The sequence below is a fragment of the Orycteropus afer genome, unplaced genomic scaffold (assembly GCF_000298275.1).
Source record: "Orycteropus afer afer isolate SDZICR_OR568_19922 unplaced genomic scaffold, OryAfe1.0 scaffold00111, whole genome shotgun sequence".
NCBI classification, from domain to species: Eukaryota; Metazoa; Chordata; class Mammalia; order Tubulidentata; family Orycteropodidae; genus Orycteropus; species Orycteropus afer.
Genome location: NW_006921698.1, coordinates 2,341,729 through 2,369,123, shown reverse-complemented (window position 1 = coordinate 2,369,123; position 27,395 = coordinate 2,341,729). Strand labels below are relative to the sequence as shown.

General features: G+C 36.2%; 1 protein-coding gene across 1 annotated transcript in view; it reads left to right on the top strand.

Annotated features, from left to right (window-relative positions):
• The window catches only part of MDGA2 (MAM domain containing glycosylphosphatidylinositol anchor 2), a 1,222,586-nt gene that overhangs the window by 1,185,462 nt on the left and 9,729 nt on the right, over positions 1-27,395 (top strand). The window contains 1 exon segment of the mRNA XM_007943667.2: positions 13,434-13,564. Coding sequence (XP_007941858.2) covers positions 13,434-13,564 — 131 coding nt within the window.

The window sequence follows — 27,395 nt, the reverse complement described above, 5'->3', positions numbered from 1 at the left end:
CAGCCTTGGAAATCTAATGGAGTCATTGTCAGGATTTAGATTGGATTTAATTTAGAGTTATAATTTTTTTTTTTTTTTTTTTTTTTGTTAATGCACTCCATATGAATTGAGATAATTCAAATTTAAATTTATATTAAAATGTATATGTATATGTAAAAAGAAAATAATTAAAAATGTAAACATGATCACAGGCAAAGCCTGTTTCCAAATTTTAAAAAAATATATTAAATATTGATATAATAATCTATCATTATTGATATAGTAATAAGCAATAAGTTGTATTCATTAATATGTGTTTCATTAAAGCAGTTTTTATTACTTTATGTAAGTTTCAAAAGCTACATAGTACATGATACTTTGTTAGCCTAATTATAACTAATATTTATTTTTAAAGTATTATAACTTCATTTATATATCATAATTTCCTTTATTTGGGCTTTATTTCCTGTCATTTCAATCAAAATATTAAGTCACATTACTCAAGAGAAGTAAGACTTCCAGATAAAGTGATATTTGATTCACAGTCATCTATTTACATTTGGACCTCACATCTTTGAAGTATCCACTGGTAATTTTAAAAGTTTAAAACAAATTGAACTGCCTTGGTAGCTTGGCGAGGCCATCCTTCATTGTGTACATGCCAACTATTGAGGGACTTCTAGATAGAGAAGTTAAATGGGGTGAGAGTCAAGAAAGGAAAATAAAATAAAATAAAAGGTTAAGTGGTCTTCCCTTTCTGAAAAGTAGTATAGTCTCATGCAAATTCAATAGAGAATATCATAGCTCAACCCAACTAATTACCATTAAATGAGTATAGCAAGCTATGGACTGTAGGAAGGTCAACAGATGTTGTTGTTGTTAGTTGCCATTGAGTAAACTCCATCTCAAGTCAACCCTATGTACAATATAACAAAATGGTGCCCAGTCTGTGCCATCTTCCTGATAGTTGGCATGTTTGAGTTCCTTGTTGCAGTCATCATAGAGTGCCATCCCAGATAGAGGGCTCATCTTCCAGTTCTATATTGGACAATATTCTGTTGTGATCTACAGGGTTTTCATTGGCTTATTTTTGGAAGTAAATCACTGGGCCTTTCTTCTTAGTCCACCTTAGTCTAGAAGCTTTGCTTATACCTGTCCACCACTGGTGACCCTGCTGTCCTTTGAAATATTAGTAGCATAGTTTCTATCAATTTAGTAATAAGCAATCCACCACAGAACAACAATGTGGTAGAACAGATGAAGAGAACTTTATTTAAGTCACACACAAATTATTTTTCAAATAACTTCTGCAAGAATAAGAAGGAAGAAGGATGGTCCCTTCCTTCTTCTTCCTACTTTGTTAGTCCAATGGATAACTAACAGATCAAAAGAGTTTTATTACTTTATTTTATGTTTAGCACAACTTTTATTTATTTATTTATTTGGGCTTGATTTCATTGGAATCCCTCCTTCTTGTGGATTAAAGTTCAAAAATATAGTGCAACTATACTATACAGAAATGTGGCCATCCCTGGTTCTTCCTTTGAGCAGAGGGTTTTCCTTCTGATGCACTTGGTTATCAGTATGAAGAAACAAGAAAAATAGGCCACATTAAGTACCTAAAGATGACACTGGGAAAATTCAAAAGATGGATTTGGAAGTCTACTCCCTGACACAAAGGCTTACCAAACACAGTGGAATAATCCCAGAAAGTTCATCTCTTAAATGGTTCATGGCTTAAATGTCTGTCCACTGTCCTCAGATTGTTGAATCTTTGATATGGTAATGAAATCTCTCATTAACCTGCCCTGCAATTTCAGATCTCAGAGAAGAATTTAATAATATCCACACCCATAATGTTCATATTAAAGAAGCAACCCAGTTTCTATTATTTGTAGATGAATAAAAGGAAGAAATGGAGACAGAGAAAATACTGCTCCCATGAAAAGAGTCATAATATAAAAAGAGGCTGACATGGATCATAATAGATGAAGCACAAACTATTGAAAAAGTCTTACTGGCTTCATTCAGGTGGAAATAAATGTTCTATTTGTTGTTGTTGTTGTTATGTGCCGTCAAGTCAGACCTGACTCATAGTGACCACTCCTTGGGTTTCCGAGGCAGTATCACTCTTCCTTCTGAGGAGTGACTGGTGGGTTTGAACCGCCAGCCTTCTGGTTAGCAGTCAAGTGCCTTAGGCACTATGCAACCAGAGCTCCTAAATTTTCTATAGTATATGCTTTATCTTTTCAATAAAACACATAGTGTTATGAACTTTGTGATACAATAAAAGATAAGATGCTAAAATCATGGACCACGAAGAAGAAAGAACTGGTTAAAAGACAGACACAAATTAAAAAAAGCATGATGACATCAGAAAATAATGTAAAGTCACAAAGAATAAAATAGCAAAATAAAAAAAGACATCAGAAAAAAAAAGAAGAAAACCTAAACTGTGGAAAATAAAACCAATAATATGGAGGATAAATTCTTTCACATTGAAGAGGAGATATATAGAAGACAATAGATTTTGAAGCGAAAAGTAAAATGCAGCATAGAAATATAAAACAAAAAGAAAACTGGAGAATTTAATGTATAAATGCATATGCATTATCTCTAAATACAATATAAGCAAATTCAATCAACCCATAATAAAAGAGTAGTAGTCGATTATCAAGTAAAATGTATTCCACTAATATAAACACAATTTAATAGTATGAAATGCATTAACATAATCTATAGCACCAATAAGAAAATATAGAAATATTATTTGAATATCTTGGTAGATAATAATAGTAAACATAGTGCTCACTATGTGTGAGGCATAAAAATACAGTTTACATATATTAACTCATTTTAATTTTCAAACAGTGTTTGTATAAGTTACTATTATCATCATCTATTACCTGATGAGAAAATCAAGGCAACGCAAGAAGAGACTATGGTAGTTAAGGTCATGTGCCACCTTGGCTTAGCCATGATTTTGAGTAGCTTGGCATCTGGATGTGGTTATTCTCCATGATGAAACTGAATGTGGTATAATTAATTCCATACTGGAATCTGCTGTGAGTATCTAAGAGGTTGCCTTTGGGATGTGGCCTGCTTCCAGTATATATGGAGAAGCTTTGAGAAAGGTCTCTAGCTTTTTGACACATTTTGGATCCTGCATTTGGCTAACTCTTCATCTCCAGTTCCTGGACTTGAACCAGGGGCCTGCCATCTTGCCTCCTGATTTGGGTTTGTACTTCCTTATCTGCCATGAATAAGTCATTGGCCTTGCAAAATGCTATCATGTGATCTCCAGCATCATGACTTATTCATTGCAAATCCCTTTTCTCAACAATACAAATGGTGGCTATCCAAGTAGACTTCACTAGATGGAGTGCACAGGAATCAGATTGACTACATCTGTGGCAAGAGGAGAGGGAAAAGCTCAATATATTCACTCAAAACAAGGCCAGGAGCTGATTGAGGAACAGACCATCAACTGCTCATATGCAAGTCCAACTTGAAGTTGAAGAAAATTAAAACAAGTCCATGAGAGCCCAAATATGACCTTGAACATATCCCTCCTGAGTTTAGAGAATAGATTTGATGCATTGAACACCAATGACTGAAAACCAGAGGGATTGTGGGATGACATCAAGAACATCATCTATGAAGAAACAAAGGGTCATTAAAAAGACAAGAAAGGAAGAAAAGATCAAAATGGATGTCAGAAGAGACTCTGAAACTTGCCCTTAAATGAAGAGTGGCTAAAGCAAAGGGAAGAAATGACAAAATAAAAGAGCTGAACAGAAGATTTCAAAGGGCAGCTCAAGAAGACAAAGTAAATTATTGTAATGAAATGTGCAAAGACATGGAGTTAGAAAACTGAAAGGGAAGAACATGCTCAGCATTTCCCAAGCTGAAAGAACTGAAGAAAAAATTAAGGCTTGAGTTGCAATATTGAAAGATTCTATGGGTAAAATATTGAATGATGCAGGAAACATCAAAAGAAGGTGGGAGAAATACACAGTCACTGTACCAAAAATAATTGGTCAATATTCATCCATTTCAGGAAGTGGCAAATGATCAAGAACCAATGGTATTGAAGGAAGAAGTCAAAGCTGCACTGAAGGAATTGGCGAAGAACAAGGCTCCAGGAGTTGACGGAGTACCCATTGAGAAGTTTCAACTAATGGGTGCCTTGCTGGACGCACTCACTGAGTATGCCAGGAGATTTGGAAGAGAGCTACCTGGTCAACTTACTCGAAGAGATCCATATTTGTACCCATTCCAAAAAAAAAAAAAAGGAGCATCCCACAGAAAGTGGAAATTATCAAAACATATCCTTAATCTCACACACAAATAAAATCTTACTGAAGATAATTAAAAAACAATTGCAGAAATATAGACAGAGAACTTCCAGAAATGCAAGCTAGATTCAGGAGAAGATGTGGAGCAAGGGATATCATTGCTGATGTCAGATGGATCTTAGCTGAAAGCAAAGAATGACAGAAAGATGTTTACCTATGTTTTATTGGCTATGCAAAAGCATTTGATTGTGTGGATCATAACAATTGTGGATAACATTGAGAAGAATGAGAATCCCAGAACACTTAGTTGTACTCATGAGGAACCTGTACATAGATCAGGAGGCTGTTGTTCAAACAGAACAAGGTTTAAAACCAAGAAGGGAGTGTGTCATGGTTGTATCCTTTCACCATACTTATTCAATCTGTATGCTGAGCAAATAATCTGAGAAGCTGGACTCTGTGAAGAAGAACACACCATCAGGATTGGAGGAAGAATCATTAACAACCTGCGATATGCTGATGACACAACTTTGCTTGTTGAGAGTGAGGATGACTTGAAACACTTACTGATGAAGATTGAAGACTGCAGTCTGCAGTATGGATTACACCTCAATATAAAGAAAACAAAAATCTTCACAACTGGACAAATAAGCAGCATCATGATCAATGGAGAAAAGATTGAAGTTATCAATTATTTCATATTACTTGGTTCTACAGTCAATGCCAATGGAAGCAGCAGTCAAGATATCAGATAATCTATCTAAAAAAATCATGCTCACTGCCATCAAATTGGATCCGACTGATAGTGACCCCTCCTTGGGTTTCTGAAGTGGTATCTCTATGGAAGTAGATTGTCCAACCTTCCTTCTGAGTATTGGCTGGTGGGTTTGAACTGCCAGCCTTCTTGTTATCAGTCAAATACCCTAGGCACTGTGCCACTGGAGCCCCTTCAAACAAGTATGTTGTTGTTGTTGTTGTTGTTGTTGTTATGTGCCTTTGAGTCAGAACCAACTCATAGCGACCCCTCCTTGGGTTTCTGAGGAGGTATCACTATGGAAGTAGACTGCCCAACCTTCCTTCTAAGGAGTGGCTGATGGGTTTGAACCACTGGCTTTCTGGTTAGCAGTCAAGTGCCTTAGGCACTACGTTACCAGAGCTCCTAAGACAATGTATAGCACTCAGCAAATTGTCTGCAAAAGACCTCTTTCAAGGGCTAAAGAGCAAAGATGTCTGCTTGAGAACTAAGGTGCTCCTGATCCAAGCCATGATAATTTCAATTGCCTCATACACATGTTTGTTTTTTCATATGCATGTGAGAGCTGGACAATGAATAAGGAAGACCAAAGAAGATTTGATGCTTTTGAGTTGTGGTGGTGGCAAAGAATGCCAAAAATACCATGGACTGCTAAAAGAACTAACAAATCTTTACTGGAAGAAGTGCAGCCAGAATGCTCCTTAGAAGCAAGAATGGCCAGGCTTCATCTCACCTACTTTGTTCATGTTGTAAGAAGAGACCATTCCCTGGAGAAAGATACCATGCTTGGTAAAGTGGAAGGTCAATGAAAGGCAGGGGAGGCCTTCAAAAAGATGGATTGACACCGTGGCTACAATGATGGGCTCGGGTATAGCAGGGATTGTGGAGCTAGCTCAGGACAGGCCAGTATTTGTTCTTCTGTGCAAAGGGTTGCTGTGAGTCAGAGACAACTTGATGGCACATAACCACAACAACCACCTCCTGATCTTGGGTTCTTCTGACTCAGCAGCCAACAGCTGTGTGAGTTAGAAGAAGTGTCCGGCTCTAGTAGTTCTGGAACAAGAGGCAAAGCTGAAGCCCCAGGTCAATGGGCTAGGTCAGCGCCTAGAGCTGGCACTCTAACTTGAACTTCTAGCTTCCTAAACTGTTAAAGAATAAATTCCTGTTTGTTAAAGCCACCCACTTGTGGTATTCCTGTTACAACCAAAAAAAAAAAAAAAAAAAAAAAAACCTCACTGCCATCAAGTCATTTACAACTCATAACAATTCCCATTGGGTTTCCAAGGCTATAAATCTTTATGGAAGTAGATCACCTTGTCTTCCTTCCATGGAGCAGCTGGTGGGTTTGAACTGCTGACCTTCCAGTTAGCAGTCAAGTGCCTTATCCACTACGCCACCAAACCTCCTTATTTCCATTATAGCAGCAATAAACAAATACGACAAAGACTAAACCAAGTTTATTCAGCCAGAAAGTGAGAGCTGGGATTTGTAGAATGCACCTTTTTTATCTTTAAAGCAGGTATTCATGTGCAGTCTTATGTATAAAGAATTAAACAAAATTCCTCAGAAATCTGAAGGACAAAGTAATGTATTCTATATAATCTCAAATGTGTTACATGTACATATATGCATAACTGTACATATTAGATATACTTTAAAAAATGGGAGAAACATGATAAAATATGAAGGAGGCTATCTCTGAATGTTTAATGATTATTTTAAATTGTTTTTCTTCTTTTCTGTACTTGAAAACAATCCAGGGCTAGCACATATTCTTTTGAAAATAACAAAAATACGTAATAAAAATATTAAAAGGAAATTCAAGAAATTATCCATGAGTTTCATTTTTTTATTGTAAAAATATTTAAGCTAAATATATCTCATCATACATACCAGTTAATTAAAGATATAACAGGCACGCAGATTGTAATTACTCATTTTAATATTTATGTGCAATATTGGTATAAATGTGGGAGAGAGATGAGGCAGTATGCTTCCATAAAGATTTACAGCCTTGGAAACCCTTTGGGGCAGTTTTAACCTGCTCTACAGTGTCTCAATGAGTACTAATCAACTTAATGGCAGTAGGTTTGGTTTGGTTTGTTCATATAAACAGTTATACATATTACAGATATCCATTGCTTAATGCGCACAATACATTCTGTGAAATAGAATGTTAAATGATTTGTACATTGTGTGAATACCATATTATATCTGTATATATATCTGTATATAATATGGTGTTCATACAACGTCCAAATCACGTAACAGCTGAGATCACATGGCTTGTATGGAGCCTTGGGCCTGAGCCCAGTCACTTTCTGCTCTTTGTATCTATGATTGCCCCAGTCATTGCCCTTTTCCACTGGCACAGCACTCCCAGCCTGCAAGAGGGAGAATGTTTGCTACTGACACCAAGGTGATGTTACCCCTCCCCTCTTTGGCTGTTGCAGCCGAGGGGCTCAAACTTGAGTTCAGAGTGAGGGTCTCTAGCCATATAAGCTGTCTTCTCTGTCTTCTCAGACAGAGGTGTGAGGTGTATACATCTTCAGAGGGCCTTAAGGAAGATAGTGGCCCTAGAGGAAAATCAGGAGTCCCATCCTGCCTCACCTCATGCCAGTCTCTCACTACTGGGGACATCTCCTAGAACCTACCACCAGCATCACCATCACAAGGCCCTGATTCACCTCCATGATCATCAACATGGCATCCCCCTCTAGCTCTAAGGTGGTCTTCCAGTCGCAGCTACAGGAAGAGCTGTTTGACCTGGATCCTCAAGGTTTCCAGAAATCCAGATCAGGAGAAACACCTTCGGGTCCAATTCTGAGTTGGAGCCAGAGAAGGCACCACTAGCTCCCCAGGCAGACGTTCCTGAGGTGAGAATGGGCTAGGACACAGGGATGCTGAAGAGACTGCTGACAGTCATTCCCTGGAGACTCAAGTGTGGGGGAAACTTTTGGGCCATAGGCCACTTTGGAGCAATCCATGGACCACCCACCAAAGGCCTGGACCATGTAAGTGAAAGGAGTATCTGGTACATGACACCCCTGCCATGGGAGCCCTGGGACTGAAGACAGCCCCCAGGCCACCAAGCTGGGCCTTGGCTTTGCCCTGGGCAAATGGTTCGAGGACTTACATGGCAGTGTACAGGGCTGGAAGCTGTCCTGCTATGAAACATGTGTCAAGAGGTTCAAGTACAGCTTGCTATTGCTGAAGCAGCACCAGAAGACCCACTGCAGTGAGTAGATGGGGCAGCCAGGAGGGGCCAGTGAAGGACACTGGCCTATGTTAAGGCTCCAGAACGAGGCCCCCTGCCCATCAACTGTCCCACACTGTGGTCCAGCTCTCTATGCCCAGTTTTCCCAGTAATCTTTTCTGGTTGCTAGGAAAAAAATTATGGGACCATGGTTGTATATGTAGTGGGATGTTGTCCTAACTGATGTTATGCAGCATATACCTATCTACAGAAGATATATCTGTGCACATTCTCAACTATATATGTTGCTGCTAGGTGCTGTTGAATAGGTGCCAGCTTGTAGGGATCCTATGTATAATAGAAGAAAACACTGCCAAGTCCTGCATATATATATATATATATATGTATGTATTTATGTATATGTGGAATGAAGGATATTGTTGCTGATGTCAGATGAATCTTGGCTCAAAGCAAAGAATACTGGAAAGATATTTACTTGTGTTTCATTGACTATGCAAAAGCATTCAATTGTGTGGATCATAACAAATTACAGATAACACTGAGAAGACTGGGAATTCCAGACTACTTAATTGTACTCATGAGGAACCTGTACATAGACCAGGAGGCTATCATTTGATCAGAACAAGGGGACACTGCATGGTTTAAAATCAAGAAGGGAGTGTGTCAGGGTTGTCTCCTTTCACCATACCTATTCAGTCTGTATGCTGAGCAAATAATCCGAGAAGATGACTATATGAAGAGAAACATGACATCAGTATTGGAGAAAGATTCATTAACAACCTGTGATATACTGATGACACACCTTTGCTTTTTGAGAGTGAGGATGACTTGAAACACTTACTGATGAAGATTGAAGACTACAGTCTGCAGTATGGATTACACCTCAATATAAAGAAAACAAAAATCCTCACAACTGGACAAATAAGCAGGCATCATGATAAATGGAGAAAAGATTGAAGTTGCCAAAGACTTCATATTACTTTGTCCACAATCAACACCAATGGAAGCAGCAGTCAAGATATCAGACAATGTATAATACTGGGAAAACCAACTGCAAAGGACCTCTTTCAAGTGCTGGAGAGCAAAGATATCTCCTAGAAGACTAAGGTGCTCCTGACACAAGCCATGGTATTGTCAGTCGCCTCATATGCATGTGAGATGTAAACAATGAATAAGGGAGACCAAAGACAAGTCAATGTTTCTCAGTTGTGGTGTTGGCGAAGAATGCTCAAAGAACTAATAGATCTGTCCTGGAAGAAGTGCAGCTGGAATGCTCCTTGGAAGCAAGAAGGGCCAGACTTTGTCTGACCTACCTTGGACATGTTATAAGAAAGGACCACTCCCTGGAGAAGGATATCATGGTTAGTAAAGTAGAGGGTCAACAAAAAGGGGAAGGCCCTCAACAAGATGGATTGACACAGTGGCTACAACGATGGCTACAATGATGGACTCAGGTATAGCAAGGATCATGGAGCTGGTATGGGACCAGTCAGTGTTTCGTTCTGCTGTACATAGGGTCACTATGATGCAAACATGTCTCACTGGCACCTAACAATATGTGTGTGTGTGTGTGTGTGTGTGTGTAATATTTTGTGAAGCCATACAGCAGTAACTGGTATCAGCTTACTGCCATAAAAAACTATAAACATGGATAATAGTTTTCAGAAAATGGACAAAAGGCTAAGCAAGACTAAGATCTATGAGAAAAGGGAAACTAATGAGGCAATCCCCATAATATCCCTGTTCTCTGCCATTTTTTGGCAGAGATACATGAAATTCAAGAAATATTCGAGTCATTCTGCGTTCAGGGTCAGAGATGAGAGTGCTGGGTAGTTTGAGAAGTTGGAATCTAGAGGAAAGTCTACTAGATCTTTCCCAAAAAAGCCTAAAGTCAAGCCTTAACAAGACCTACAGGGAATATTGATTTGGAAGTTGAGTTTCACAAATTAGAGTCTAAGACAATAATTTGTCTTTTCACAGATTTCCATGATTGGTGCAAAACCAAGGTTATTAATGTCTTACCTGATCAGTTATTGGACTATATGATAAACAAATAATCAGAAGTCTCCAGAGAAAGAACAGCCGAGAAAGAGAAACTATAGTAAGGACCAAATAAGAATTGTACTGAAAGTACAATAAAAGAAAACAAATCACTGGAATCACTGGATGGGTTTTCAGCAGACGGCAGACTAGTTGTTTTTGTTATGTGCTGTCGAGTCCAGCCCGACTCATGGCGACCCCTCCTTGGGTTTCCGAGGCAGTATCACTATGGAAGTAGATTGCCCAACCTTCCTATCAAGGAGTGGCTGGGAGATTTGAACCACCAGCCTTCTGGTTAGCAGTCAAGTGCTCTAGGCACTATGCCACCAGAGCTACTGGACCAGAGGCAACAGCAGACTAGAGGCAACAGGAAGAAATAGCCATGAACTTGATGAGAAATAAAATTTTCCAATCTGAGAAAAGATGGAAAAAGATTGAAGAAAAATGGATAGTCTCAGTAACTTCTGGAAGCATGTCAAATTACATAACAGACAATAACAATTGCATAATAGAATCTATATGTCTGTACTTGTGGTTAGAGTCAGAAAAAGAGAGAAAAGAGGCAAAATATATTTTTTAAGTAATTGAAAGAACTTAGAAGAAACTGACCAAACTCTTAAGCAAGATAAAAATAAAGAGAACCATGTTTAGGTACAAAATATTCTAACTACTACAAACCAAAAACAAAAGCAGACAGGAGGAGAAAGAGAAACATTTTATGTACAAGGAAGCAAATACATCAATAATGGCTGACTTCACATTAGAGACCATGGAATGCATAAGATAAGGAAAATACAAGTAGAGTTCTAAATGCAGCAAAAGCATAAGGGTAAAATAAGGATAGTTTTGTATAGACAAATCTGAGTTGTGTCTCATGCATTTCACCACTACCAACAGTGTTAAAAGATGTACAACAAGCTACAGGGAAATGGTACCAGATGGTAATTCAGATTTACAAGTAGAAATGGTTACCACCATAAATGGTAAACAAGTGGAAAATTATAGCTTATGTAAACTACTTCTGACTTTTAAAACAAAGATAATAACACTGTAAAATGAGCTTTATAGTTTATGGAAAAGTAAAATATACAATAATAATTGAATAAAGAAAGGGGCAGATAAATGGAGTTGTACTGTAGTAAGATTATTGCATTTGTGAGAGTGAGGTACAGAATTGATAAATGTTACTGTCATTGTGAATTGGAATCTGGGAAGGAATAGTAGAATATGTGAAGTGCGTGTGAATTATGAATTGTGAAGTAGAAAGAACTAAAATATTGATTCTAATTAGACTCTGAAAAGTGGTGTATGCTTCTATTAGCCCTAAAACAAGTAAAAGAAATATATTGTAGAAGTCAGTAGAGGAAGTAAATTGGAACTCTAAAAATATTTGTTCAACTGAGAAGAAGGAAGAGAAGGAGCCACAGAGAAAAATAAATAGAAGGGAAAAATGGAAAGCAAATATCAAGATGGTGGGTTTGAGCTTAACCATATCAATAAGGTTAAATGTAAGTGAACTAAGCACTAATATTCAAAGAACTAATGTAAACAACAGATGAATATCACCAACATTACACTGATGGAAAATAGCCAGACACAAAGTACATACTACATAATTATATGGATATAAAATTCAAGAACAGGAAAAAAATCATCAGTTAATGAAAGGAATCATATCAGGAGCTGTTTGCACAGGGAGGGGGGCTGGAAAGATTAACTACAAAATTAATCAAGAGAACTTTCTTGGGAGGTAGGCGTTTTCTATGTCTTGACTGAGTGGTAGTTACACTGTAATCTATATTTGTCAAGTTATTGACCTGTACACTTAAAATGTGTGATTTTATTGCATGGAAATTACACCTCAACAAGGGTGATTTTTAAGAAAAATTTTTCTATTAAAAAATATTGATTGCCTAGTGATTAAGATATCAGACTGAAAATCTTGTGTTCAATCCCCGATTCATTTATTTATTTTTACTGTAGGGCCTCAGGCATGTTCCTTAGCCATACATTTTCTTATATATTACATGGGGATAAAAATAGTAAGTATTTCATAGTATTGCTAATCTGGAGTAAGCATTTAGCATGCTATCTAGTATAAATAACATCACCATTATCACTGTCATTACCACTCACAGGATGTGAAATGTTGGCCTACACTATCAAATCATGAGACAAAAAAGCTGTCTTTATTTAACTTTCAAAATTTTTCGGGTAGAAAAATTAGACTTGGATGAAGAGTTAATTTAAAAAGTGATATTAACTGATAATATAAAGTGATACTTTTAGAGTCAGAGTATGGGCAACTCAGTCACTATATTACATGTTATGTTGTTGTTGTTGTTGTGTGCCGTCGAGTCGGCCCCGACTCATAGCGACCCCTCCTTGGGTTTCCGAGGCAGTATCACTACAGAAGTAGGATTGCCCAACCTTCCTTCCGAGGGGTGGCTGGTGGGTTTGAACCGCCAGCCTTCTGGTTAGCAGTCAAGTACTTTAGCCACTATGCTACCAGAGCTCCCATTACATGTTATATTAGTCTCCTATTGCTCCTGTAACATATAATATTTTTTTTCTTTTTGCTATTTTTGTTATTTCACAATTCTGGAGGGCAGAAGTCCAAAATGAGTTTAACGTGCCAAGTGAAAGTGGTAGTTCCTTCTGGAGGGTTTAGGAGAGAAACTGTTTTCTTGCCTTTCCTAGTTAATAAAACTACCCGTATTCCTTGGCTACTAACCCCTTCCTCCATTCTCAGAACCAATGGCATATCATCCCTTTCTGTCACATAGCCTTCTCTCCTGTGTCAAATTTCTTTCCTCCTCTGTCTTACAATTAAGGTCCTCTTAATTACAATTAAGGCCCACCTGGATAATTTCTCCATCTCCAGATTCTCAATCACATCTGCCTTTTGTCATATAAGGTAATATTAAAAGGTCTAAGGGATGTGATTATTTGGGGGAGCCATGATTCAGCCTATAACACATGTCAAATGTCATAAAGGAAAGATAGGAAATGAGAATGGAAGAGAGGACAAGTCACCACAGTGTGCTGATAAATTTCATTTGCAAACCTTTACAAGTATTTGTTCAAGGATAAACAAATTTGAAGCAAAAATGAATATACAAAATAAAATCTTATTATTTTTTAGGTGTTTTAAATGTTTATCTACGTTTGAAAGGACAGACAAAAATAGAGAATCCACTGTGGTCTTCAAGTGGGAATAAAGGACAACGATGGAATGAGGCCCATGTTAATATATATCCAATTACTTCATTTCAGGTAAGAAAAGAACAGTAATCTCTGCTGATACATTGTTGTAATGAGAATATGATAAAAGAAGACCCTAAGCAAACATTAGAATATGAACATTCAAAATTCCTGTGATATGAGAATCCAAAAACTACATCATTTTAAAATCTTCCTTTAGTTCTAAAATCTATAAAGAAAAAAAAAAAAGCCTTTTTCTTTTATTAACTAACATCTACCAAACAGCGTGTTTGGCTAATAGTCTTTAGTAAATTCAAATGATTTGTCTGGAGAAAATATATTTATATGAAATCATATTTGTATTTTTTTTGTTTCCTAAAGACAAACAAAATTAATTCTTATAAACGTGGAAGCTAGATAATCAATTCTCAAATAACGTTTGAATTTTACTTGATAGAATTTTATCTCCTTCTAGGAAAATGTATTTCTTTGAGGAATGCGTTTTATTAATTTATCATGTTGATTTTCAAACTCAGACAACTTTAAGTAATGTTGTTTTTCTTTGTTTTTATATAGAAGATAAGTAAGACTTGCATAAAGATGTAATAGCTGTTTCAGTAATTGTAGCAATGCCCATCATTGTTAAAAATAAGAAAATAACTCATGAGACTAAATAAAGTTACCAATGCTCTTTGAATTATTTAAATAACTTTATAACTATAATTCTATATATGGATATATCCAAATATTTTTATTCATATTTTAAAAATGTAGTGAGATGTCTTTAAAATCTAGTGACATGTACTATGCTTTATATTATTTATTTTATTCCTTTAGTATTTTAACAGGAGTTGAATCCATTTTATGAAATTATATTCATAGCAATAAATGTTTTTTCTCTTCTGGTAATCTGTTGGATGAGTTTCATGGCATATGGTTGCAAGGGTATTCAGAATCAGAGTCTTCAATTATGCCAGTTTTTAATTGGTGGAATGGGCTCTTCTTGTAATCTAATCTGTACAATTTTAGCATCTAACCAACCGGAAGAATAGGAAGGAGAGTTGAGAAGAGATCATTGTGTAAGGTGAAAACTGAACTGGGAGAGGGCTGGGAAACAGAGAAATGACCAACGTTTTTGTTCCAGCAGAGTTTAGAGTGAACAAAGATTCTGAGGTCACATACCACAATATTTGCCAGAGAACCAGGAAACATATAGTGTGAGGCTGCAGTTTTGTATGTTTGTAAAGTCTATTGCACATTCATTTCTGAAAGATACCTCCTTTGAGTGTAGAAGTCTAGGTTCATAGGCTCCCCCTCCCCTTTTGGAAATCTAAAGAGATTGTTCTAAAAAAATCTAAAGAGATTGTTCCACTGTTTTATTGTTCCCAAGGAAAAATCAGCTGTCACCCTTTTATTTATTTCTCTGGATGTAATGTGACTTTTTTCTGGTTGCTTTTAAGATTTTCTCTTTTGAGCATTTGGTTTATGATGAGCTTCAGTGTAGTTTTCATTTTTTTTTTTTTTTCTTGGCTAGGGATTCACTGAGCTTCTTGAATCTGTATTTCCAGAGTTTTTATCAAATTTGAAAATTGTCTGGCTAATATTCCTTCATGTATCTTTCCCCCTCCTCTCCTTTGAAGTCTCCAGTTGCACATAGGTGTCTCTTGAAGGTATTACACAGCACATTGGTATTATTATTTTTTTCCTCTTGTGTTTAATTATAGATAGTTTCTATTCTGCCTTCTCTTTTACTAATTTATTCTGCAATGTCTAATCTGCCTTCACTCCAGTTTAATATATTTTTTTCATTATGGCAATTGTACTTTTTTACCTCTGTAAGTTCAATTTAAGTATACTTTGAATTTTCCATTTCACTGCTTAAAGTTTTGAGATTACTGAATGCAGATATAATAACTTTTAATATAATGTCCTTGTCTGTTAACAACTGTGTCAATTTTAGGTAGGTTTTTTTTTTTTTAATTTTTATTTTAAGAGGTTGTTTTACATCCAACATAACATGTACATTTGGTTTCATTCCCCAATCGCCATGTCCACCCCTAACCTATACTCTTCCTGTCCCTACCTTATAACCCTCCCCCGTGCCCCTCACATTCATGCCTTCCTGTTTGTCCTGCATTTCCTTAGTTTGAATGTTAGTCCTCTGGTGTCCCATGGTCTATTGCTCTAAAGGATGTATTACGATTGAGTGTGTGGGTGTGTCATCCTGGGTTGAGTGGTCTGCATGTACATCTTGTTAACTATTGGGCTGAGACCCCCTCCTGGGGGTGAGTTTTATTCCAGGTGCAGAATGTATTCCAGGGCCATAGTATTGGTGGTCTCATCAGACTCCATCTGACCAGTAATTCTGGTCATTATTGAGTTTTTGGATTATGTTCCACATTTTTCCTCCCACTCTATCCAGGGTCTCCAGATTTGATCCTTTCCTGAGTGGTTGACATTGGTGGCTGGGCACCATCTAGTTCTTCTGGTCTCAAGGGCCATCGTGTCCTAGAGGTGATTGAATGTATTTCTCTCTTCATCACGGGATCGTACTTTCCTGTTTATTTGCATGTTTGGTGTTTTAACTGGATGCCAGACATTTTGAATTTTACCTTAATGAATGCTGGATATTTTTGTATTTCTGTAAATATTCTTGAGCTTTTGGGGATGTATTACTTGGAAACAATTTTACTTTTTAGGTCTTGATTTTAAATTTTGTTAGTGAGACCAGAACACTGCTTAGTCCAGGGTTAACTATTCCTCACTGCTGAAGCAGGATTCTTCTGCATAATCTACCCAGTGCCCTATAAATTATGACGTTTTTCAGGTTGGCTAGTAGTAACATTTGCTATTCCTAGCCCTGTGTGGATTGGACACTCTTATCTTAAATGTATCCTTGTGTTTATTTCCCAGGTCTTGGGTAGTTTCTTCAAATCTATGTACTGATCAGTACTCTACTCCATATTTAAGGGTGACCTGCTGTAAATAGCTTCCTCCTCTGCCACTTTCTTCCCTCATGTTCTACTCTACAAACTCTAGGTGCCTTGGCCTCTTCAGACTCTCATTTCCACGTCCTCATCTCAGGTTTTCTACTAAGTTCCACCTTGGCTCCCATTACTTACACCATGGCCTATAAACTCTCTCAAGATAGTAATGGAGGGAAGTCATAAAATTCATCTTACCTGATTCCTCTCTCACGGGGATCACTGTCCATCATTACTTGATATCCATTGTTCTGAAAATCACTTGTGCATAAATTTTGTCTAGTTATTTGGTTGTTACAAGAAGCATAAATATGGTTCTTGTTATACTAACTTGGCCAAAATTAGTTTTGACTTTTGGATTTTAACATAATTCATGTCTGAGCTATATAAATGACCAATGAAAATTAAAATAAATAACATCACATTTTTAGTTTGGATCTCTACATTCTTTCATTTCCTAACATATTTCTGTGTCAGTTGGCTAAGGACTTTTGTAAGTCTTTATTATTAAAGGAAGTATGAAGCTACATGATTTCACGCATTTTCTTGTTTTGTGTTTTTTTTTTTTAGTTTCTTGTGAGTTTCTTGCTATTTTGAAGTTGTTTTCAGACAAAGTAATTTCTTCTCAAAAATCAGTTATTATCTATCAAGCTTTTTAAAAAATACTTACTTTGACATGCAATGCCTAATGGAAAGGTATAGCAACACCATTACAAAATATATTAAATATATAAAAATTAAGCTATGAGAAGTTTTAATATTATTCAAATATGGTTTTATGGCATTCTAGGATGTCTTTAAGTCAAGTAGAAGGCATATCTGTTACTTCTTGCAATTTTAAATGGAATAATAGTGATGTTGAGCCTCTATTTCAGTGATGGTTATGTTGTTTTATTTGTTTGGATTTGCATGATTTTAAATTATTTTATTCATAAACCCTTAAAAAAAAACAACTTTTCTTTGGTATGTCCACTTAGTTTGATTTGCTGAAAAAAGAAGTTATTATATAGTACAGTCCAGGGCAAACAGAAGTTATATGCTACTGAAATTTCTTCTTGGGCTCTTTTTCTAGAGTTAATTTAACATGATTAGAGCTTGCAATTTAAATACATTTTGCTGTATTTGATAACTTTAGGGTAAAATTTCCCCCAAAAAAATTAAATTAAATTAATGTAGTGTTAATCTTAGAATGTCATTTATATTTTACATACTACATCAAGCAAAATATTTGACTATACCTTTAGATGATTTTCTTCATTCATAGTATAGTCCCAATGTTTTCCAGAGGAAAGGTATAAAGAAATAATATGAGCCACAAAGTACTTTTATGTTTTCTTACTTTGGTGAAAGGGATTCTGGAGATCATTTATTCTTACATCCTCATTTCAAGATAAAGTGAGTTTCAATACAATTTGTCTTACACGTACATACTTGACATTGAACAGGAGTTGTATGGTAAGTATGAAGTACAATTACTGTTATTATACAGTTAAGGAGCCCTGGTGGTGCAGTTGTTAAGCCCTTTGCTGCTAACTAAAAGACAAGCAGCTCAAACCTACGAGACGCTCCATGGGAGAAAGATGTGGCTATCTGCTTCCATAAAGATTATAGTTTGGGAAATCCTGTGAGGCATTTCTACTCTGTCCTATAGGGTCTCTATGAGTAAGAATCAACTTGATGGCAACAGGTTTGATTTTCTGTTTTTATACCATTTTGCCTTTATGTTTATATAAACATAAGTAAGCATAAACATTGCAGAGTTTGTGGAGTCACAAAAATGGAACTTCAAGACAAATTCGAGAACAATTTATACACATGATGATGGCTCCTGGATTAAACATCAAAAACATTGTCCAGTTACAACTCAGAATTTTCTATATGTATTTCCATATTTGCCAATGGTCAAAATCCCATGTTAGTATTTGAAATTAACAATTGACATTCACCCAGCAAGTTGAACTGGAAGAGTCTTGTGAAGTTAAATTCATTGTTCACAGCTGGGATTGTTTTCCTGGGGGAAAAAGCCAAGGCTAATCACCTGGTCCATCATTCTTCCTCTATTCAAATATATTTAGGACAAGTTAGTGATAATTCATTTATTTGCTGAACCAATGATAAAATAAAGGTAGCACTATTAATGCTAATGGATATTTTGAAATTTATTTGTGTCCTGAAATTTTTCCAAGTGATGAACACTTTCTAAGTTTCAAACTAAATGCTTAGATTTTGCACCTGGCTTAGCAATAATGATCAAAAGTGATCAATATCTTGTCAAGAGAGAAACATCCTGTGCATATTTGCAGCAGGCGCCACAACATTGAAGTCAGATCATCAGAAATGGCTTGCATGCTTTGATACCCTCTTCTACTTAGCTTCCTTTTGCTGCTTGTAGCTCTTCTCTTCCTGAGAAATTATATTTAAATATAAGCTATAGTAGCATCATTTCTATCTCTGTATCTCTATCTACATGATTTAAGGCATTATAATGTATGTAAGAAACTGTCAAGAGATGATTTTAAACAATTTTATGTGGTGTGAATCTAACAAATAAGCCCACATAAAATTATTTTTAAAGTTTCCATTTGAATTTACCCACAAAGAGTTATTTTTTTTATTATGCACTATTTCTTACATATTTAGTTTGCTGAATTTCTTCCACACACCATGAAAACATTAAAATTTTAAACTTGTCATTGCAGTTAATGGAAAGCATTTTAAATAACATCAATCTGATTGTGTGCAAAGAACATGTTTTGCATAATTTGATCCTGCTTTTTGGAGACCTAAACTTCAGAATTTTCTCCATGGGTATCTATATGCTGTTAATTCCTTTTTCAAGCAAATTAAACCAAATGCATTTCAGAAGTACTGAAGAGGAAAAGAACATAATTTTATTCCTTTAATAGTAGAGTTAGAATCATGATGCAACTGCATGAAAATATGATATGATTTAACTTTTTAAATGAGAGCCTTTCTTCCCTGAGATAAAATACATCTTTTTTTTCATTGCATAGAGATCTCATTTTCAAAATTGAGAGATAGACTATTATAATGCATTGTTATTGTTACTCCATATTTGTGAAAAATATATATGTCAGTACAGATTTATTTTTATAAACATCTGAATGTTTGGCAATGGTATATCTTTAAACCATATGTTTATACCTTACAGTAAACAATAATATAGTAATAATAATATAAAACCAAAACCAAACTCATGGCCATTGAGTCGGATCCAACTGATAGCAACCCCTCCTTGGGTTTCTGGGGTAGTTGACTGCTAACCAGAGGCTGGTGATTCAAACCCACCAGCCACTCCTTGGAAGGAAAGTTGGGCAATCTACTTCCCTAGTAATATTGCCTCGGAAACCCAAGGAGGGGCGCTATGAATCGGGTCTGACTCCACGGCACATAACAACAACAACAACAATCACTACAGAAGTAGATTGCCAAATCTTTCTTCCGAGGAGTGGCTGGTGGGTTTGAACTGCCAGCCTTCTGATTAGCAGTCAAAAGCATTAGGCACTACACCACCAGAGCTCCCTATAATAATAATAATAATAAAATAAACAGATAGCTTTTTTTCTAGATGCCACTTAGGAGTCTACTGGAATCTATAAAATTTAGTTACAATAATTCAAAGATATAATTGTAATAAGATTTTAGAGCAGAAATAAAACAATGCAATACATATTTCTTTTATTTTTTAATTATTATTGTGATTTGGGTGAAAGTTTACAGAGCAAATTCACTTTTCATACAGAAGCTCACGTACACTTCAACTCATGATATTGACTGCAATTTCCCACAATGCAACAGCTGTCCTCCCACTTCCTCCCTTTAGTTACCTCATCCCTGCATCCTTTGCTCCATGCACTCCTGCTCCTGAGCTGTCTCACTGTGCATATACAGCCCTTCTATTTTCCCATGATTGTTCTCTCCAAGCAGTGTATCCACATAATGCAAATGGTCAACTCATATGCCTGTTGTTTGTTTGGCTGGAAGCCACAGGATTGGGTTCAATTTCAGACCTAAAGGGCAGCTAGGAGCCATAGTCTCAGTGGTTCCATCAGGCTGTATCAGACCAGCAAACCTGGTTTCTTTCTTTCTTTTTTTTTTTTTTTATGATTTTGAGTTTTGTTCCACATTGTTCTTTCACTCTATCCAGGACCTACATATCCCCCTCCGAGTGGTTGACTGTGGTAGCCAGGTACCATCTAGTTCTTCTGGTCTCAGAGTCATATAGGCTGAGGATCGCAGTCCCTTGAACTAATTGTTTCCATGAATCTTTGTTTTTTTATTCTTCTTGCTCTGGTTAAGAGACCCATCATTGCATCTAGATGGCCACTTGCAAGCTTTTAAGATCCCAGTTGCTACTCGCCAAAGCAGGATGTAGAACATTGTTTTCGTGTACTATGCTATGCCAATTGGGCTTGATGTCCCTTGAGACTGTGGTCCTGAGCCCACAGGTGCAATTATTGACTCCCTCTCGGTAGCTGGCTATGGCCAACAAGTTACTACAACCTTGTCCCTTGTCAACTTTACTATATGCCTGGAAATTCTTACAGAACATACCAATACACTTGTAGAAACATTGTCTTTCAACCCTATACATGGTCTTGGGCACACTCCTCTCTGCATAGACATACCTAATAGTACAACCAGTCCACCCACATATCCACCTGTATATTCACGTTTGCCTTCACTGACAATGCAGTACTGTAAGTACAAAAGAGTTCATCTTTGTTGTCTGTACCTCCCATGCATCTCTCTATCTCTTCCTCGTCCTCAATGCCACCATTTGATCACTCACATTTGGTACTTGCCTTTCTCTTCACTCAAATCAATACTTGTCTGTACCTATCTAACAGTCCCCCCCCCCCACCCCTGGTAACCAACAAAGACAATTTCCTTCCATATAGGAACCTTTCCTTGACTTTTTACAATAACAGACTAATACAATATTTGACCTGTGATTGACTTATTTCACTCAGCATAAACTCCAAGTTCATCCATGTTATGTGGTGTTTTGTTGATTCTACATTATTCTTTAGGTTTGCATAGTATTCCATTGTGTGTATGTACCATAGTTTGGTTTTCCATTCTTCTGTTGATGGGCACCTAGGTTGTTTTCCATCTTTTTGCTATTGTAAATAGTGCTGCAGTGAACATGGGTGTGCACAGATCTGTTCTTGTCCTGGCTCTCACTTCTTTAGGATAAATACCTAGTAATGGAATGGCTGGGTCAAATGGTATTTCTAATTCCAACTTTTTAAGGAAATATCATACTGCTTTCCACAGCAATTGTATCATTTGACAGTTCCACCAGCAGTGTATGAGAGTCCCAATCTCTCTGCATCCTCGCCAGCATTTGTTATTTTCTGTCTTGTTTAACTTTGCTACTAGTACTAGGGCAACATGGTATCTCGTTGTTTTGATTTGTATCTCTCTAATGGCTAATAAATTTGTGAGCATTTCTTCATAGTTTGTTGGACGCCTAAATATCCTCTTTGGTGAAGTGTCTATTATGTCTTCTCTCCATTTTTTAATTGGATTATTTGTCTTTTTGTTGTTGAGGTGTTGGTGTTTTCTATAAATTCTAGAGATAAGTCCCTTGTCAGAAAAGTCATTGCCAAATATTTGTTCCCAATCTGTAGATTCTTTTTTGATTCTTTTGGACAAGTCTTTGGAAGAACATAAAAATTTAATTTTTAGAATTTCACATTCATCTAGTTTCTCTTCTGCTGTTTGTGCATTTTGGATTGTGCTTGATAGTCTGTTTATACCATATATTAAGGTCCCAAAATTTGCCCCTAGTTTTACCTTGAGGAACTTTATAGTTTTAGGTTTCACATTTAAGTCTTTGTTCCATCTGGAGTTAGTTTTTGTGTTTGGTGTGAGGTACAGATTGTGTTTCATTTTTCTGCAAATGGATATCCACATTTGCCAGAACCATTTATTAAACAGACAATCCCTTCCCCATTTAATGGATTTTGGCCCTTTGTCAAAGATCAGTTGACCGTGGGTCAATGGATCTGTTTCTGGGTTCTTAATTCTATTCCAGTGGTGTATGTGTCTGTCATTGTACCAATACCAGGCAGTTTTGACCACTGTGGCTGTATAGCAGGTTTTGAGCCAGCAATGTGAGACCTCATACTTTGTTCTTCTTCTTCATACTGCTTTGCTTATCTGAGGTCTCTTTCCTTTGCATGTTAAGTTAGTGATTGGCTTTTCCACATCCTTAAAGAATGTTGATGGGATCTGGATTGGGGTTGCATTGAATGTATAGAGTGCTTTGGGTAGAGTTGACATTTTCAAAATGTTCCATCATCCTATCCATGAGCATTGTATGTTCTTCTATTTATGTAGATCTTTTATGGTTTCTTAAAGTGGTGTTTTATAGTTTTCTTTGTACAGGTCGTTTGTGTCCCTGATAAGATTTATTCCCAAGTATTTTATTTTTGGGGGTAGTTATTGTAAATGGCATTGATTACCTTATTTAATTTTCAACAATCTCTGCTGGTGTAGAGAAATCCAACTGATTTTTGGATGTTGATCTTGTATTCTGCCACAATGCTAAATCTCTCAATTAGTTCCAGTAGACATTTGACTGAGTCTCTAGTTTTCTATATATAAGACCATATAATCAGCAAACAGGGATAGTTTGATTTCTTTCCTACCAATGTGGAAGTCTTTGATTTCCCTTTCTTGCCTTATTGCTCTGGCTAAGACTTCCAATACAATGTTGAATGGAAGTGGTGAAAGAAGGAATCCTTGTCTGGTTCCTGTTTGCAAGGGATATGGTTTGAGTCTCTCTCCATTGAGAATAATGTTGGCTGTTGGTTTTGCATATATGCCTTTTAGTATCTTGAGGAATGTCCCTTCTATTCCTATTTTGCTTAGAGTTGTGATCAGGAATGGGTATTGGATTTTATCAAATGCCCTTTCTGCATTGATTGATAATCATGTGGTTCTTTTTCTTTGTTTTATTTATGTGCCGGATAACGTTGATTATTTTTCTAATGTTGAACCATCTTTGCATACCTGATATGAACCCCACTTGGTCGTAATGAATGATTTTCTTGATATATTGTTGGAATCTATTGGCTAGCATTTTGTTGAAGATTTTTGTATCTATATTCATGAGGGATATTGGTCTGTAGTTTTCCTTTTGAGTGATGCCTTTGTCTGGTTTTGGTATCAAGGTTATGCTTGTTTAATAAAATGAGTTAGAGAGGATTCCATCCTTTTCTGTGTTTTGGAATATTTGAGTAGGATTGGTGTCAGTTCTTCTCTGAATGTTTGGTAGAATTCTCCATTGAAACCATCTGGGCCAGGACTCTTTGTTGTTAGTAATTTTTTTTTTTTTTTTTTTAATGACTTGTTCAATTTCTTCTTTTGTTATGGATCTGTTCAACTTTTCCACATCAATCTAAATTAATGTTTAGGTAAGTGCTGTGTTTCTAGAAATCTGTCCATTTCTTCCAGATTTTCAAATTTGTTGGTGTACTGTTCTTCATAGTATCCTGATATTATCCTTTTTATTTCAGTTAGTTCTATTGTGATGTCACCTGTTTCATTTCTTATTCGTGTTATTTGTGTTATTTCCCTCTTTTTGTTTGTTAAATTTGCCAGTGGTTTGTCAGTTTTATTAATCTTTTCAAAAAACCAACTTCCAGTCCTGTTGATTTTTCCTATTGTCTTTCTATTTTCTGTTTCATTGATTTCTGCTTGAATCTTGATTATTTCCATTCTTCTGGTGACTGTAGGCTTTTTTTGCTGCTCTTTTTCTAATTGTTGGAGATGTTGGGTTAAGGTGTTGATATTGGCTTTCTTCTTTTTTCATGTGTGCATTTATTGCTATAAATTGGCCTCTGATCACTGCTTTTGCTGTGTCCCAAAGATTTTGGTATGTTGTGTTTTCATTCTTGTTTGATTCAAGGAATTTTTGAATTCCAATTTTTATTTCTTCTCTTACCCATTCCCTCTTAAGGAGGGTTTTGTTCAGTTTCCATGTGTTTGCTCTTTTTCCTTTGATCTTCCTATCGTAGATTTCTAATTTGATAGCATTGTAATCTGAGAAGATGCTTTGCAGTATTTCAATATTTCTAAATTTATTAAGTCTTGCTTTATGGCCTAGCATATGGTCTATCATGAAGAATGCTCCATGTTCACTGGAAAAGAATGTATATTGTTGTGCTGTTGTTGGGTGAAGTGCTCTGTAGAAGTCTATAAGGTCGAGTTGGTAGATTATATTGTTTAGCTCTTCAGTATCTTTGTTGAGTTTCTTTCCAGTTGTTCTATCTTTCATTGAAAGTGGTGTATTAAAATCTCCCATTATGACTGTGGAGTCATCTATTTGACTTTTCAACTCTTTTAAAATCTGATTTATGTATTTTGGGGCTCTTTCATTGGGTCCATAGATATTTATTATGGTTTTATCCTCTTGTTCAATTGATCCTTTAATCATTATATAATATCCTTCCTTGTCTCCTATGGTGTTTTTGTCTTAAAGTCAGCTTTATGAGAAATTAATATTGCCACTCCTGCTTTTTTTTGGTTACCATTTGCTTGATATATATTTTTCCAACCTTCGATTTTCACTCTATTTTTGTCTTTATCTCCAAGGTATGTCTCTTGTAGACAGCATATTGATGGGTTATGTTTTCTTATCCAGTTTTCAATTCTCTGTCCCTTGAGTAGTGCATTTAGTCCATTGACATTCAGTGTAATTTTTGACAAGTATGAATTGGTTCCTGTCATTTTGTTATGTGTTTTTTCATGGTGTTCCTGGTTTCTTTGTTCCATATAATTTTCTGTGCTGAGCTCATTATGTTTATGAATCGTGTTATCATTTTCTTTGTTGTGATTGTTTTACTATTTGCTAAATATTTGTGCTTGTCCTCTTTTTTATTGTGATGTGAAGGAAGGTTTATCATTTTTCTTTGAGCTTACCCTGTGATTTAAAATTTTCACCCTGAGTTTAGAACAGTCCATTCTATCCATTCTATCTTGCAACTCTCTCAACTTCCTCACCATTTAGAAGGTCTGTAACTACACTATTTTTTCCCTCTTTTTGGTTTGTTGTTGTCCTCATTTGCCAATTGATATTTTGGTTCCCTGTTCACAATCTTGTAAGCTTATTTTACTTTGGATACTTCCAAAGCTGTGTAGGTTTTGGGATTATGTCATCTTGTGTATTAATTGTCAGTTGTTGTTTGTTATTATTGGCTCTCTGTTCAAAGGAATCCTTTAATATCTCTTGTAAGGTTGGTCTGGTTTTAATTTAATTCAATTTCTGATTATCTGGAAGTCTCCTAATTTCACCATCATATTTGAGGGAGAATTTTGCTTGGCATATAATTCTTGTTTGGAAATGTTTCTCTTTCAGGGTTTTATATATCCCATTCCATTACCTTCTTGCATGCATGGTCTCTGCTGAGAAATCAAAGATTATTCTTATTAGTTGTCCTTTGTAAATAACTTTGTTTTTCCCATGCTGTTTTCAGGATTTTTTCTTTATCTTTGGTTTTGATGTGTTTGATGATGATATGTTTTGGTGACTTTCTTTTGGTGTCTGTCTTGTTTGGGGTTCTTTGGACTTTCTGAATGAATATATTGTCATCTTTCAACATATCAGAGAAGTTCTTTTCCAACAAATCTTGGTCAATTTTCTCAGTAGTTTTCTTTTTCTCTTCCTGCTCTGGAATTCCAATGACACATTGGTCATTCCTTTAGATGGGAACCCACATGAACCTTAGGCATTCTTCATTTTGTTTTGGTCTTATTTCTATTTGATCCCTTTCCAAAGATGTATTCAGGTATCTGTCTTCAATCTCATGAATTCTGTCTTCCGTTGATTTAATTCTTCTCCTTTGCCCTTTCAATGTGGTAGCTATTTCTGAAAATTTAGTTTTAATCTGGATTTCTATCTGTAGATTTTTTATCATTTCGTTTTTCATTCATGTGTTCTTTTTGTTCTTGTATTTACTTCCAAAAGTTTTCGAGGGTTTTGTATGTGTTTTCTGTAATTTTGTCAGTGTTTTCCTTAGTCTGTCTCTCAATCCTTTGATGATACCTGATATAAATTTTGTGAATTCCTTATCAAGGAGTTCTAATGCTACTTCTTCCTCAGGGATGTGTTCTGCTTCTGTATCCTGCTCCCTCATTTCTACTGCTTTATTTTGCTTCTTTGCATGGACTGTGATGGTCTGTTGTCTCTGAGACATCATGGCATTATTGTATTTAGATCTCTATTAACTAATGTGTGGAGTGCAGTTAAGGGCAAGTCAGGCTTTTCTTGGTAGTCATGGATCATTGGCCAGTTAGTGGAGAAAGAAGTGGTGGCTCTTACTCAGTAAGGGAAGTGCAGAATGTACAGGTGTAATTGTGTCATATGGGCACTTTTGATGTTTCCCACTCAGACAAAAACAACAATCGAATAATCATCAAAAAAATAAAGGCAAGTGAACAAAACACAGACTGTGTAAGCACACAGGAACAATCACCAAAAAAAAAAAAAAAACCCACAATTTCTGGGGAGAGGGCAATAAGAGAAAAAAGTAGAGTAGGGGATTAGTGAGGAAAAAAGAAAAACAAGGAATGGGGTTTACCAAAAGAAAGAAAAAAATGAGAACCAGGAACAGGGAAGGGAGAAAAAGATGAAAACCAGAATCTGGGAAGGGAAGAATAAGAATACACTAAAAAGGATAAATAATAATAATAATAATAATTTTAAAACAGACAAAAACAAACAAACTATATAAAAGGAAAACAAATTGTGCATGGCAGTGCAGGGCACTCAGGCTCTGTCTGAGCACACAGAATGGGGTGCAATTCCTGCTGGCCCAGAATGTGGGTGGGAGTGAGGGATGGCCACACCTCCATTCAAAAAGGGTAAGTGGTCTAAGAGTAGCAAG